The sequence below is a fragment of the Chiloscyllium punctatum genome, chromosome 1 (genome assembly GCF_047496795.1).
Source record: "Chiloscyllium punctatum isolate Juve2018m chromosome 1, sChiPun1.3, whole genome shotgun sequence".
NCBI classification, from domain to species: domain Eukaryota; kingdom Metazoa; phylum Chordata; class Chondrichthyes; order Orectolobiformes; family Hemiscylliidae; genus Chiloscyllium; species Chiloscyllium punctatum.
Window position 1 is genome coordinate 77,773,314 of NC_092739.1, and position 16,558 is coordinate 77,789,871.

The window sequence follows — 16,558 nt, forward strand, 5'->3', positions numbered from 1 at the left end:
TTCAAAATGTAACAATCTAATAAGTCTTAGATTTATTGACTTTTAGAATAGTTGAAGTGGATTACATTCCCATTGGGTGGATCTCAAATCAAATATAATTTGCTTTATTTAAGGCCATCCTTTCAGGTATGTTTAATGTGGGGGAGAGAGTTTAATCAGGTGGGAAAGTGATAGGTGGAAATCTTGCAACATTCCCTCCTATGCCCCAGTTAGGACTAGGATAGTAGGAAGACTAGTGGATGGTCTTTCTAGATTAATGTGATGCTGGAAAAGCACAGCAGGTCAAGCAGCAAATGAGGAGCAGGAAAATCGACATTCCGGGCAAAAGCACTTCATCAGGAATGAATGAATGGTCTGTCTGCCTACTGTCAATTGACCCATTAATGAGTTCAAGTGAGAACCCCAGCACCTATATTAAATACTGCCCTTAGTGTACCTGTCCTCTCATTTACACTGAGAAACAGGCTGGTTGATGTATGTAATTTCAAAATGCTACATTCTACTTGCCTTCTTGAGGCTTGCCCAACTTGATTTTCAAGCACATCTCGAATAGTTAACTATTGCCCCACTTGAAACTGCAGGATCATTAAACGTCACAGGATCAACAAAACAAATTGGAACATAAAGGATGTAGGCTCCACCTTTGACTGGAGCCTGTACATTACTCACATTGAAACAGAGTTAACATTGGATCAGTAGTCAATGGCACAATAACTATATGACTCCACATGCAGAGTGGGTGGAATAAATCACTTCTTCCTTCCAGGAGTGGAGTAAAACCATTGGAATTGGAGGCCGTGAAAGAGGCAATTGCATTATTCATGTATCTTCTAATTCAGTAATGCCACCCATCTGTTTTGAATTTGTACTTCTTCAGGAGGTCATTCATTGTCTGAGAATGCAGATAAAAGTATGGCCTCAAGCAATCATATCCATTAAATTGTGTGCACTAATTTCTTCTTTGTCACGTCAGCTAATCAACCACAATATGGAAAAGGCACTTTAAAAGCAGAATCTGAGGTTTCTAATTCACAAACATTTCACAGGAAGCAACACTTTACAGATCTCTGATTCACACCCAGAACTGTAAATATGCAAGCATGTGGTTAGTGATGCAGAAGGAAGCCATTTTGTTTGGTAAGGGTGAAATGGTAGTGCTATTCTGGTGACTTACTGGCAGACTTCTACTCCCAATTTAGCATGCATACTTTGGTGATGCAATGTGCAGTTGGATAAGTTCACATACCTCTCAGCTCCTTAGGCATGATAGTGAACTCCTCAGGAAGCCTGCATGCTGCACTATGTGAGGCCATAACATGAGAGGTCATTTTGGTGAGGTGAGAGTGCAGGAGTTCCATTAATAAAATTACTTTACATTTCTGACATTCTCCACAAGTTACTTGCTCACAGATCTTGGAGAAAGCCATCACTGGACTCATTGCGGTCTTGGTATTACTCTAAAGACATCGTAGTAGGAGATATTGATTGCAACTTTGTCAGCAAGAGCAGTGATTCCAGCAGCTACTGTGTCTCCGTCAGAGAAGCAGAGGTGAAGATGCACCACGGACATGGAGGAGAATGATGAGACCCGAGCTCTACAGGCCCACACTGTCACAGTGTGGGTGCAAATTAAGGATGTCCCAATGGCATATTTTACCATTATTGCCTTCTCCCAGGTGCGGGGCACTAGCAGTAGCACTCACAGACTGGCTGCAGGTAGACAAGGGCGACCCACTCCAAATGAAATGTTTATGTAACCCTCAGAGTGACAAAGATTGGAGATACAATGTTATTCATGTTCCTACTAGGGCCATAATGGAACAAACCACAGTTCTCCTCAAAATGGGATTTTGGTCTCTGGTCAGCTCCAGTGAGGTTTTGCAGTTTGGCTCAGAAAGGATGTGTTGTATCTATGCATCAACCTGTGCCTTTCACTACTGGAGCTGACAAAGGGAAGATATTCAGGATGCAGATGAAACGGGAGAAGAAGAACAATTTTCTGAGGAGAAAGATGATGCTGAGGATCAGCATATTGACCAAGAGCATCATTCAAGACAGCATAACAGAGCAATGCATCATTGCACCTGAGAGGCTAGTGATAAACCATTGAAAGCTGTTTCGAGGATGAATAAGCTGGGTTTGAAAATTCTTTCATTCTCTAACATTCAATCTGATCACAGCTGGTGATCATTAAACTCAATAGCCTGATCTTGTCCTCCCCCCACGCCCACCATGTCCCTTGATCTCTTTCACCACAACAGCTGTATCTATCTTCTTCTTGAAAACGCATAATGGTTTGGATTCAACAATTCTCTGTTGTCATGAATTCCAGAGGCTCACCACCCTCTGGGTGAACAAAACTTCTCCTCATATCAGTTGCACTTTGGGTCCAGCCACCAAAAGGGTAACACCTTTGCTGCAGTCTTCAGGGTTATGGTCAAGGATCCCTGGTGCCTGATGCTTGCTTGTAAGACACGAGCAATGCTCGAACATTACAACCTCTTTCATCTTTGAGATGTCTGAAGAGACTGCTCATCACTTAATGGGTGTGATCTAATTGGGTTTGATGCTAATGATTATACAGCAACAGACATTTTAACAGTTTAAGTAAATGCATATTTACAGAAGTATAAGGTTATTTAACAGCAATGTTTTACAGTCCCACATGTTGCCTTAAGTCAGTTTTCTTCTTCATCCGCATCCCACTGTGTCTCAATGCTGTCCTGACTTCTGCAGCTAGAGTCAAGGGAACCAGTTCCATGGTAGTATTTATCATTTGGTGCCTTTGGGCCTAGAGAATCAAAATCTGGTGACAGACCCTGCCCAAATATAAGCTCACTCTCATCAGTTTGGGATCACAGATGGGGGATGTGCAGGGATCAGGTACCTCTGAAGTCTGTATGTGGCAAGGGCTTCCAGGACAAGATGTCAATACATTTGCGTGTTCTCTCGTATCACCCCGCTCTCTCCCAACCCCTCACCATCCCCGACAACCAGTCCTGGCCCTCTTGGCCCAGTTATGAACACCATGAGACAAAGAGCGGAATTAGTTATGAAAGAATTGGATGGAAGGGCAGTTGATGCAGGAGTGGTTTTTGTGGTGCTCCACTGAATGAATGGAAAGCCCAGAGGGCAGGGAGGATTAGTTCTTTAGGAGTATGAGGACAGTGCGAGCTGCTGAATTGTCAAGATGTGCAACAGTGAGAGTTGTCACAAGCCTTGGAGTGAAGTCTATGCAATGTTAGAGCAAGAGTGAGTGGTGGTGTTTGAGGTTGAAATAGCAGAGGGAAGGTTTTGACATTTACCCTTGTGGAGCTCAGAAATCATTAATTGTACTGCTGGAGATGCTCTTCATTTGGATCCAGCACTACCTGAGCTACAGGATAAAGGATGGCTCTCCTCCCCACCATGTCACTCAGAGGTCCAGGTCTCTGTCCACTAAATGGGCAGTATATTTTCCTTTCCTTTAGGCCATGTATTGATTGTTGAGACTCAAATATCACAGTAGAAGGGCCAGTTTGCAGCTTCAAACGTTGTGTATAGCTGGTTTTGAAATATGGTGCCAGCGATATGAAAGCTGGAAGGTCTTATCAGTGGTGGGCTCTTTTGCTTCTCTGACTGCATAATTCTTTCAGAACGGCATCCAAGAGGTTAATTGCAACATGAGTGAGGTGAAGGATGGAAACTTGCATGAAAAATCATTGCTATGAGCCTTGAACTGAAAATGGAAATGTTCTACTCAACAGCTTATTCAGACTGTAATCAAATTAATGTGGTCTAAAGTTACAATTAAATTTGCAATTGACCATGCTGCAGCATGAATGAATATAAGTGTACACATATATATTGTATATGATATATCGTTAGCATGTATTATTAAGCTTGTGTTTGAAGAAAGTTAATGTCTTAAACTAACTACAATATCTGGAATGCAGTGATTTATCACAATGTGTTTGGGAAAAGGAATTACTGTACGAAATTCTGCAAATGAGATTAGAGTGAAGAGTTGTGGTGCTGAGTTTAAGTGTAATTAGAGTCATTGAGATATACAGCACGGAAGCAGACTCTTCAGTCCAATTCATCCATGCTGACCTGATATCCTATATAAATCTAATCCAATCTGCCAGCATTTGGCCCATATCCCTCTCAACCCTTCCTATTCATATATTTATCCAGATGCCTTTTAAATGTTGTAATCATATTAGCCTCCATCTCTTCCTCTGACAGCTCATTCTATACATGCACCACCCTCTGCATGAAAATATTGTCCCTTAGGTCTTTTTTAAATCTTTCCCCTCTTACCTTAAACCTATGTTGTCTAGTTTTGGACCCCCCACCCCAGGAAATGACCTTGTCTACTTATCCATGCCCCTTATGATTTTATAAACTTCTATTAGGTCACCCCTTAGCTTCCGACACTCCAAGGAAAATAGTCCCAGCCTATTCAGCCTCTCCCTATAGCTCAACTCTTCAATACTGGCAACATCCTTGTAAATCTTTTCTGAATCCTTTCAAGTTTCATAACATTCTTTCTATTGGAGGGAGACCAGAATTGTGTGTAATATTCCAAAACTGGCCTAGCCATTGTCCTGTACAGCTGGAACATGACCTCCCAACTCCTATACTCAATGCACTGATCAATAAAGGCAAGCATACCAAATGTCTTCTTTACTATCCTATCTGAATGTGACTTCACTTTCAAGGAACTATGAACCTGCACTCCAAGGTCTCTTTGTTCAACAACAATCCCCAAGACCTTATTATTAAGTGTATAAATCCTAACCTTTCCAAAATGCAGCACCGCACATTTATTTAAATTAAGCTCCGTCTGCTACTCCTTGGCCCAATGGCCCACCTGATCAAGATCCCTTTGCACTCTGAGATAACCTTCTTCGCTGTCCACTTCAACTCCAATTTTGGTGTCATCTGCAAACTTACTAACCATACCCCCTATATTCGCATTCAAATCATTTATATTAATACTGTTAATTTAGAAAACCACGGACTGCATCTAATAACATTATTCTTTCTTACATATTATTTCCAGGCAGCTAAAGTGACAAAGTCTTCCAACAACTTTCCCAGCTACTATCAAACCATACAAACAATGAGAATTGATTCAGTGACAGTCAATGATACCGGACATTTCACTTGTTTTGCAAGAAATAGTTTTGGCTTGTCAAATGCTTCAGCGTTTCTGCAGGTTGTAGGTAAAATACTTGATTACAATTCAGCAAAAGCTCAATGATTATGAAATAATGTTATCTAAGTTCATATGGAAAGTTTTAAACAGGTCAATGCAAAGTGATTCTTCTTTGTATCAATACAAATTATGTAAAGCAATTTGGGAATGAAGTCACCCACAGTCTCCTTGACAGGTTATTCTGTCCGGTTTTACAAGGTACCAAGATCATTATAGCACAAGAACAGGTCCTTCGGCCCTCCAATCCTGCGCCAATCCAGATCCTCTATCTAAATCTCCCACCTATTTTCTAAGGTCCTGTATCCCTCTATTGCCTGCCCATTCATGTATCTGTCTAGATACATCTTAAATGTTGCTACCATGCCCACCTCTACCACTCTGCTGGCAACATGTTCCAGGTTCCCACGACCATCTGCGTAAAGAACTTTCCATGCATACTTCCCTTAAACTTTTCCCCTTTCATCTTGAACTTGTGACCCCTACTAATTGAGCTCCCCACTCAGGGACAAAGCTTTTTGCTATCCACATTGTCTATACCTCTCATGATGTTACCTCTCAGTCAGGTCCTCCCTCAACCTCCATCTTTCTAATGAAAATAATCCTAATCTACTCAACCTCTCTTCATAGCCAACATCCTGATGAACCTCCGCTACACCCTCTCCAAAGCATCCACATACTTTTGGTAATATGGTGACCACATATGCCTTCTTGATCACTCTATCGACCTGTGTTGCCACCTTGAGGGTACAATGGACCGGAACACCGAGATCTCTCTGTACATCAATTTTTTTCCAGGGCTTTTCCATTTATTGTACAGTTCTGTCTTGAATTGGATCTTCCAAAATGCATCACCACGCATTTGCCTGGATTGAATTCCATCTGCCATTCCTCTGTCCAACTCCCCAATCTATCTATATTCTGCTGTATTCTCTGACAGTCCCCTTCACTATCTGTACTCCACCAATCTTAGTGTCATCTGCAAACTTGCTAATCAGACCACCTATACCTTCCTCCTGGATCTATACTAAATGTGAAGTCACAGACTAACTCTGAGTGACATATAAGGTTCTATTTTGGAATAATTCATTCTTATTATGCGAGTGAATACAGTTTGGATATTATTGTGACTAATTAAGTTGAGTCTGTAGCACAGAAACATGCCATTTGGTCCAACTAGTTTGTGCCAGCATTTACGCTCCACAGTAGCTGCATCCTGCATTTATTAGAAGGCTAGATAGGCACATGCATTTAAGAAAAAGCTGGACAGGCAGATGATCAATGCATCAGTGTTAAATTTCTCTTCAGTGAAGCATTAAATCTGTGTTAATAATTTTTATAAAACAATGAAGTGAAAAAATTGATATCAGCACATTAAATATTTGTGCAATGATATCACTTAAAATGATTCCTTATTAAGCTTGAAAGTGACTCACTTCTCCATGTTATTCTGCACCTGTTACCTCAAAGAAGGGTTACACCTGAAACGTTGACATCTCCACTTCCTGATGCTGTTTGGCTTGCTGTGTTCTTCCAGCCTCCTGCTTGTCTCGGAGAAAGTGAGGACTGCAGATGCTGGAGATCAGAGTTGAAGAATGTGGTGCTGGAAAAGCACAGCTGGTCAGACAGCATCCAGGAACAGGAGAAATGACATTGCGGACCAAAGCCCTTCATCAGGAATGAGGTTCACTCCTGATGAAGGGCTTCTGCCCAAAACATCGATTCCCCTGCTCCTCAAAGGCTGCCTGACCAGTTGTGCTTTTGCAGCACCATACCCGTCAACTCCTGCTTGTCTACCTTGGATTTCACCATCTGCAGTTTTTTTGTTGCTAACCTTATTTACCCCCATCTATATCTCTACAAAGCCTCATTGTGTTTCTCATGGTTTACATTCCCACCTGACATTTTACCATGAGCAAAACTGTTTCCTTTTAGACATTAATATAGATTGTGAAGAGCTGAATAATATATTAGTAAGGCTGGGTGATTAATTATCCAGAAGTTTGCACTGAAGCTAGAAAAGCCAGAGCTCAAATCCCACCATGGTAGCTGGGGAAATGTCAATGCAATTAATTAATGAAAACAATCTGGAATAAAATGCTAGTCTCATTAATAATGAGCATGAAACTACTGGATTGTCATAAAACTCATCCTGTTCACAATTTTTTCTGCAGAGGGAATGTGTTATCTCATCCAGGCTGGTCAAAATGTGACTCTGGATCCACAGCAAAGCTGTTGAGTCTTAACCGTCCTCTGAAATGGCATAGCAAACCCAATCATTTATAGAAACATACAGACTGTTTGGCCCAACTTGTCCATGCTGACCCTTGTTTCAAATCTCTTAAAAATAGCAACATGAATGTTCTTGGAACACACAGATTATGGAGATAACTTGCCAGCACCTTCTCCATTTCTATTCGGGTGGAGCAGTACATGCCAGTCTGGCCAATGGCAATCACCTCCCAAAAACAAATAGAAACAATTGATTATTGTGGCATCCTACTCATTTCAGCCTACTAACCAAAAAATAGGTTATTTGTTTCTCCTGTCTGCTTCCTGCCCATTAAACAACCATCCAACAATATTCAGATATTACTTGCAACCCCATGAGTCATTGGGTATGATCATGGGTGGCACGGTGGCACAGCGGTTAGCAGTGCTGCCACACGCGCCAGAGACCTGGGTTCAATTCCCCCCTCAGGCAACTTCTGCATGGAGTTTGCACATTCTCCCCGTGTCTGCGTGGTTTTCCTCCAGGTGCTCCGGTTTCCTCCCACAGTTCAAAGATGATCAAGTCAGGTGAAGTGGCCATGCTGAATTGCCCATAGTGTAAGGTGCATTATGCAGGGGAATGGGTCTGGGTGGGTTGCTCTTCGAAGGGTCGGTGTGGACTTGTCGGGCCAAAGGGCCTGTTTCCACACTGTAGGGAATCTAATCTAATCTAATTATTTCTGTGAAAACTTGTTGAATGCCTTTTGGGAATCTGAATATGCCACTCCTACTTGCTATCCTTTATCAACTCTGCTAGGTCATCCTCCAGAAGTCTCTAATAAATTTGTCAAACACAATTTCTCTTTCCTAAAATTATGTTGACTCTGAATACCTACGATTGTCTAAGTGCACGGCTAAGACTTGCTTAATGATAGACTCCAGCAATAACTGATATCAGAATACGTTACAACAGTTCATGGTTTCTCTCTCCTTCCTTTTCAATTGCTTTATTATGTTAGCTCGTTTCCAATCCACTGGTACATTCTAGAAGCTGAGGAATGATGGAGAGTTATTATCAGTGCGTTCACTACCTTTACACAAAAACTTTGAAATCCTAGGATGTACACCTTCTGGTCTTGGGAATTTCAGTCCTCAGCAATAATTGCTATTTAATGTAATATCAGTCCTCTGAACTTGAGAAAGTGGTTGTTCATTTCTTAAATTATGTATTTTCTAATTCTGTTGCCAGTTTTGTGTTAGTGCTTTGCAAGTTCAGGTGTTGTAAAGTTGCAAATAGGAATTAAAAGCTTAAAGATTCTGCTCCAAGAACTTATGCAGTGGATTGTTTACTGCAAAATTCCACCTTGACTCCTGAGTTCCTATTGTACTGTCCCAGGATAACTTGTCTCAGTTGGATTAGAGTGCAGTATAACTCACAAAGTTGAATAAAGATAGAAAGTACTTGCATGTCGTTGCACCATCATACCCTTGCAATTTTAAAATATTGAATATCATAAGTGCAAGAAAACTTTAGCAAATTGCTTACATTAACATTATTAGATGACCTTTTTCTCATTTTTATTTTATATGTTTTCAACCAGCTGAAGGATTTATTAAGCTGTTACCTCCAGAGAGCACTGTGCTTCATGTTAACATTGGGAAAAACCTTGTGCTAAAAGTGGAGTTTGATGCCTATCCAGCTCCTGATCAGCAATACTGGATTCTCATGAATGAGACGTTACTTAACACATCGGACCATTATATTAAATCTGCAGAAATTGGAAACAGGTACCAAATGTGATTGCTCATGGGTAAGACTGGTATGCAATATTTGTATTGTGAATGACAACAGTTTTCATTAGTTCATCAGTTGCTTTGTCATTAGGCTAGTGACAGTCACAGTTGGGTTATGCTCCCAATCCAGGTTGAGAATCTGGAAATGACCATATTGGGATGTTACAAGCCCCATCAAATTAATGATGGCCAGCAACCCAATGAAGATGGAGGCTCAATAGGAATGCTACCAGCAATGTCTGGTCAGCAGCCCCAATGGAAGAAGTGGAAGCTGATGAAGCAGACAGGAGACTGTGTGGATACCTCAAAATGGAGAATTTTATTGAAGGATTGTAATATTTTAAGAAATCCCTCATGGAACCACTGTCAGACCATCATTGTGGAGGTGCTATTCCTGACAGGATGGCCTGTAGCTGAAGCTTCAGTTGCTCACTCCAGACGTTATTATGCTGGGATGGTGAGAGAGGAAGAGTCGGTTTCCACCACACCTCCACCCCAAGTTTACCACCATGAAGCCACCTCAAAGATAGTTAATGGACTCCGGCCTCAGTAGAATTTGGTTCCACTTGTTAGTTGATTGAGAATTAGTGGACACAAATTGAAATTGTTTTGTAAAGGAAGCAAATGCAAGGTAAGTAAAAACTTTTTCACACAGTGAGCAGTTAGGTCCGGAATTAATTTGAATCAGATGATTATTTAAACAGAAACAATGTCCAGGGTGATGGGTAAAAGACAGGGAATTAACATTATACTAAAATGCTCAGAAACCTTGTGCAGATTCATTGGGTGGAATGGTCTCCTTCTGTAGTGTAACAATTCTCTGAGGCAAAAGCAGAATATCAGTGGCAGTGACATCTCTCCTTCAATTACCTCCATAATGGGACTATTATCACTGTTTAGCACTGTTTTATTACTTTATCCATGGAGCACCTCTTGGCAAGATGCCATTATTGCTCATTTTTTTGAGCATCAGGGAATCTCAGACAGCAATTTCCTGACTTCTTAAAAGTGCGTAAATGTATATGTGCAGTTAGCACAGGTTGTGCCTGATTCACTCTTGGTTAATACTGGGCCTTCACAATCTCAATGTTAATTTTACAGCAAAATTTGGCCCCAAAATTATATTGATATGATTAAAAGAAATGTATCTGCTGCAATCAATAGAAATATAATCTAGCTTCTAACTTTCTAACAGTCAGTATTCTATTATTTCCATATTATTCATAGATACTCCAGTGAACTTCATCTGGTTCGTGTGAAGGGAACAGAAGGTGGAATTTATACATTTTTTGTTTCGAATTCTGACTCCAACTCAACAGTTTCATTTGACGTCCACATCAGTAGTAAGTTCAAAAAATGCAGTATGTCGTGTAACAAATATTAGGAAGATATAGTTGGATTATTAAGTCTTCCATTCTAAACATTATTCCCTTCTTGCCATACGTTTTATTTATAGATTTATCTGTGAACTGCATCTGTAATCAATCAGACTCTAATCATGTCGTGATATTGTAAGAGGTAGTAGACACTTTTCATATTTATTCCATTGACAGATGCTAATAGCCTGCATTATTGAACAAAAGCACTAACATCCAGTTCAATAAAGATCTTTCACCTCTTCTCAGTTTGATATGCCACTATACCTTTTTGGTTATCTCCAATCAGTCTGAATTTATTTGAACTAAAATTGATTATTTTATATTACCCATTATTCATTTCATGAAAAGGGAGAAATTGAACAATTCTCCTGTAATGTGTCTGATGGACTCTTATGATAATGGTTAGATAGAATGGGTCTGACAGATAAGCAATAGTGTCTTAGCTGATTGAAGAAATTCTGGTAAAATACCATTGCTGATGTGTTAAGCTATTTATTATATAGCTCTTTTCTTGACTCTATTTTATCTTCTAAACTTTACTCAGTAATTCAATTACTGATAAATTCAATGATAGCGAAGAACTTTACATGACATTATTAACATTACTTCACAACCAAACACTGTAAAGCTGAGTGATCATGGAATGATTTCCATTGTTTAAGTAGATAACATCCTCTGTCACATTATGTTTTCAAAATTATTTCCTCCAAGTGTTATAATTCCCATAGACATCAATGAGGTTTGAGGAAAAACTTGAATTGCTAGAGACTGAAAGCATACTTTCAGATAATTCCACCAGCATCCTTTCAAATGTTTTATACTTCCCCTTGTGACACAAAATATTTTAAATTTATCTTCTCGTTTTGAACCTACGAATGGCTGTTTATATAGCCCAAGAGAATGTCCTCTGATACACCTTCCTCCTGTGACAATGGCCAAAGATAAGAATTTTTGTCTATAATGCTATCAGTTGTCCAGGTGTAACTTCATGTTTTAGTGAACCACAAGCTACCTTTAGGGAGTCATGGTGGCTCAGTGATTAGCTGCCTCACAGTGCCAGGGGCCCGGGCTTGATTCTATTCTTGGGCAACTGTGTGGAGTTTGCACTTTCTCCTCATGTTTCCCTCCCACAGTCCAAAGGTGTGCAGGTTAGGTGTATTAGCCAGGGGAAATGTAGTGCGACAGAGTATGGGTGAGATAGTCTTTGTGGGGGCTTGGTGTAGACTTGATGGGCCAAATGGCATGCTTCTACACTGAAAGGATTCTATGATTCTCCTTGAAACCATTTCCTCTACTTGGGTATCTATTTTCCACACCAGTGATTTAAAAAAGCCACAAAATAGTAAATTAATAATTTATCACACTGCTGTCCTTAGGCCCCACCACGTCCAACTTGCACCTACATTCTTCCTTCTCCTTTTGTTTTATCCTAAGAAGTGACATGACAGATTGCTCCCCTGGTCCCACTGGACCTCATAATTTACTCGTGTTCCTCCATTTGAATAATGATCTTGCTGACATATCTAAAAAATCTCTTGCATTCTTCTTTTATACAGTTAGCTAAGGTCCCCACATATTTCATCTTAATCCCCCCCATTTATTAATTTTTCAGTTATCCTCTGCTGCTTTTTTTAAAGGATTCACAATCCACTGGCTTCACATATCCTTTGTCAGCCATGGTTGCCTCGTCCTCCCCTTACTATGTTGTACATCATGGTAGGGATATAAGAAGCAGCATTGACTTGCATTGATACTTATTATCCATCAGTAATGTTCTTTATTTTGCTATGTTTCAGGCAAACCAGAGATAATTATTATTGAAGAATCCAAGCCAGGTAAAGTTCGATGTGTAGCTGTAGGGTTTCCAGAGCCAAAAATAAAGTGGCTTCACTGCCATGGATCACAGAAAAGGTAAGGGATGTGAGCTGTAATTTGTCTTATTTAAAGGATTAAAAGGAATGTTCCGTACGCCTTTGCATTTCTATTTGGAACAATAAGATTTGCAATAAATTTGTATTTGTGATGTCCAGTGGTCTGGTAATGTTATTATGTGGCTATTCAGTGAGGCTTGTTTTGTATCTTGATACAATGTATTATATATTATTTGCAGTTTGTTCTGTGGAAGTAACCAACTTAAAACATTGCACATGTTCTCCAACTGGTACTGCTACCAACTTCTCAAATCCCCAATTAATGAATCTACATAGTTTTGTGTTGCCAAATCCTTTTGGTGCTTTGATGATTATTTAAGTGGGCATAAAGAGGGGAGAAGTATAATAAGAAACCTGTGGTGAAGAACTTTCCATTTACAAATGCATCAAACACAATGTGGAACTCATGCTGACAGAAGGAGCTGGTAAATAGGAGAATGGGAGGCTTTCGATTGCAGTTAATGCAACATTTGTTAGTCTCTAACTGGAGATCAGAGGGCATAGTCTGTCAGTTCTATAGGGTGCTTCAGGGTATCGAGAGGTTCATCATCAAGCAGGACTCAGATGGAAAAGGTGAGTAGTTGCAACCCAGGATGGAATGATTGAGGGCAGGGAGAGGTGAAAAAAGCTTGGAAATTGGACACGGTGCATTTACAGTGTTTGTAGGATTAAAATCCTGAAGGCTAAACCAGCACAAATATTAATTTTAATGCCAGCGAAGAAGAGAGTCCGTGGAATATGGCAAAAGTATCCACAAAATTCCCAAGATTCAATTGCAAGCCTGTTGACCTCCTATCTGAGGTTAAACAATGCACTGCATGATTGGTTGTTGACTCAGGCATGACTGAACCAGCAGGCCATAAAGATCCATTTACCCATTGGAAATGAAAATTTATAGAGGCTGGACGCTCATCAAACAAGACCAAAATGATCCCAAAAAGATGTGGGCAAGTTTAGAAGACCAATTCAAAGTCACATTGAATTTCCATATTGATCAGCGAATGTTTAATTGTCAACAGACTAGGGAATCCATTGGTCATTTTGTTAGTAAATGTAGAGAAAAGTTTGAGTACTGCATTGTTTCAGAAATGGAACTGGTGGAGAGAGTTTCAAAATTGGTGATTGCACCCAGTCCAATAGATACATTTCAAAAATGATCTGTTTGACAAACCCAAAAATTGAAACATTGATGAGTTACTTAAAGATATGCAAAAATATGACATGATTAGAATGGCTCAGTAATTCCATGTGCAGGATCCATCCTGGATACAACCTGGTTGTTTTATGAAAAAGAAACCACAGATTATGAATCAGCTGTAACGATGAGATCTTAAGATGGTAACCATCCATGGTATCAGTCAAATACCGCAAGACAGATTTGCATTAGAAGAAAGAACCACCCATACTTCAATTAGTTTCTGATGTTGCAATATTCCAACTGTTCTATTATAGAATTGGTTGTCATGTGCGCTCTGAGTAGACCAACCAAACATTGCGAAACATGTGTAAGATACAGACTTCTGTGTGTATGAAAGAGTTGCCCAGCATTTCATGATTTCTGCTAATTGTTTGGCTAAAAGGGTCACCAACAGTGTAGAAGGTTAAAGAAGCTATGAGAAGTCAAGCAAAGACTCAGGAGAACATAAACAGACCATATCTTTGAGTAACAACACTGACCATACCAGACTCCATAGCATGCCCACACTGGTCAAGAAATGAACAAGGCCAGATAAAATTAAGATGTAGTGAGATGCGATAAGCGTACACTCTACGCTGTTGTTGTCACAAAAACATAGATGCTATTAAGCAATCAGAAATATTTGCCATTGTTCAGATTATTTGGCGTCAGAATGTCAGGGAGCATTTGTTATTGGCAAAAATAGACACAAGAGGAAGTACCAAAGGAGAATTCTCCAAATAGTGTAACCACAGAAATACAAGACCCCAGCAAAACGGGCTAACCTGAAGATTTCTCCATATTACAGCTCAAAATAATTTTGTGTGCGATATCTGTAATGTTATAGTGTAAACGGAACCAGCCTTCCTGGTGTCAAAGATGTTTTATGAAATAGAAATCAATGATTGCAAATCAACTGTCATGGTGAAACCATCTCTGTGGTAACCATCCATGATTCGTCTGGTAAAATCTTTAATTCGAAAGTGCTGACAGATCAAATAAGTTCTATATGTTTCCACAATGGATCTAAGGAAATTATTTCTAAACGCAGCCATTCTGTCAGCTGAATAATTCATGTTTAGCAGACCAGTTGAAACAAATCTAGCTTGGTTTTATTAAGCCTCTTTAATCCTTAATAAATGAACCTACTTTTTTGTGTTCACAAATGGTTTATGTGTGGTTGGTGCCTTGATGTTTATTCACTCAGCGTGCACAAGGAGAAGAAAGGCACAAGAAAGGCAATACTGCAGATTGCTCATCTATAAGCTCCCAGCTCCTTTCAGCCTTGACAATATCTTCAGACAGTGAGCTAACCAGGATAACAGATAGACAATGCTTTTATGCCAGTCCATCTTGCACCTCCACAATAACTTACACACATCTTTGAAAAATAAATGTCAAAACATCAAGAATTTTAAATTTTAACTATCAGATAAATTGATTGAACAACAGAGTTACCACTTAGCAGCAGTAGAATCAAACTGGCCTACACTTCTTTTTTGGAATTTCAAATTGACTTACCAAGGCAACAATTCCCAATGTGAAAACCAACCAAACGGTAATGCATTCAAATTACTGTCAACTAACTTTAAAAGTAGCTGAATGTGTGATATACTGAATTTATTTTTGATATGCTGTGGTTTCCCTTTCAAAACCAAAACGTTGATTTCTTCATCTCCTGATGCTGCCTGGCTTGCTTTGTTCTTTCGGCCTCCTGCTTGTTTACCTTGGATTCCAGCATCTGCAGTTTTATTTTGTCCCTTTCCAACTGGCAGCATCAATGACAATTTAACTATCATATTTGTATTGTATTGTATTTGTATTGTGTTAGGTTGTGGTCCTGATTTTTTAAATGCAAGTAGCTTGCAAACTGCTTTGCCTGTAATTCAGTGCAGTTCTTTCATGAGAAATGCTGTACAGAAAATACTTAAAGTCATTTTCACTATTTCTCCACAGTTTTTTGAGAAGGTTCGGCTCAGATGATGAGTTCACGAGAGGCTGATATAAATTGTCATGAAATTGAAGGAATTATTCCTACCGCTAAAATTAAACAACATTTCTTAATTTTAGAAGATTGTCTTTGAATATAGTTCCCAAGTCAAAGGTTGACATTTTTTGACACTGGAGGAATTAAGTGACTGGGAAAGTGTGGGAACAGGAGCTGAGGTAGAAGATTGACTATGAATGAATCAGCAGGATTGAAATGCCCACTCTTGCACCAACTTCTTATGTCCTTGTTACAGGTGCTTGGACTCAACCACAATAGTAACAGAGGAATTGCATCCAATAAACACAATAATGCGTCAGCCTCGCTTTGGAAGGATTGAAGTAGAAAGCACAATTAATACCAATGAACTGAACATCACAGTGGAATGCCAGTCATCCAACAGGGTTGGCGAGAGTCATGCAACCTATCAGATAAAAGGAGGTAATAATATTCTTCGTGGAAATACTTAGCAAAACCAAGTACTGTTGTGCATTTTTGCTAAAATATTGAGAAAATGTTCAGATATGCCATACCTTAGTGCTATTTTAGCACAACGCCGTTTTCCAGATATCTGGAAAATGTCTAAACAATTTAATATTGTGCATTCCCCTCCATTTAAATAAACTGCTGTGTAGATCTCCTGATTTTCTTTCCATCCTTCCTTTTAACTTGTTGGTGCAGGTCAATATCAGGACCTGAGCTGTTGGATTTCTTGCCCTTCTAAAGTATGTGAACATGTGATTAATGTGAACAGTTGCCTTTTCTGTTTAAATGAAGCCAGTTTGAGGTAGCTAGACAGAGTGGTCACTCTGCCTACCTGATGAATGTACTGCCTGGTGAAGTATGGTGGAGGCAAGTTCAATTGAAGCATTCAAGAGG

General features: G+C 39.6%; 1 protein-coding gene across 1 annotated transcript in view; it reads left to right on the forward strand.

Annotated features, from left to right (window-relative positions):
* kita (KIT proto-oncogene, receptor tyrosine kinase a) overlaps positions 1-16,558 on the forward strand; it is an 87,546-nt gene that overhangs the window by 31,602 nt on the left and 39,386 nt on the right. Inside the window, exons 5-9 of the mRNA XM_072569524.1 lie at positions 5,048-5,210; positions 9,013-9,199; positions 10,433-10,548; positions 12,381-12,495; positions 15,936-16,120. Coding sequence (XP_072425625.1) covers positions 5,048-5,210; positions 9,013-9,199; positions 10,433-10,548; positions 12,381-12,495; positions 15,936-16,120 — 766 coding nt within the window. The remainder of the gene's footprint in view (positions 1-5,047; positions 5,211-9,012; positions 9,200-10,432; positions 10,549-12,380; positions 12,496-15,935; positions 16,121-16,558) is intronic.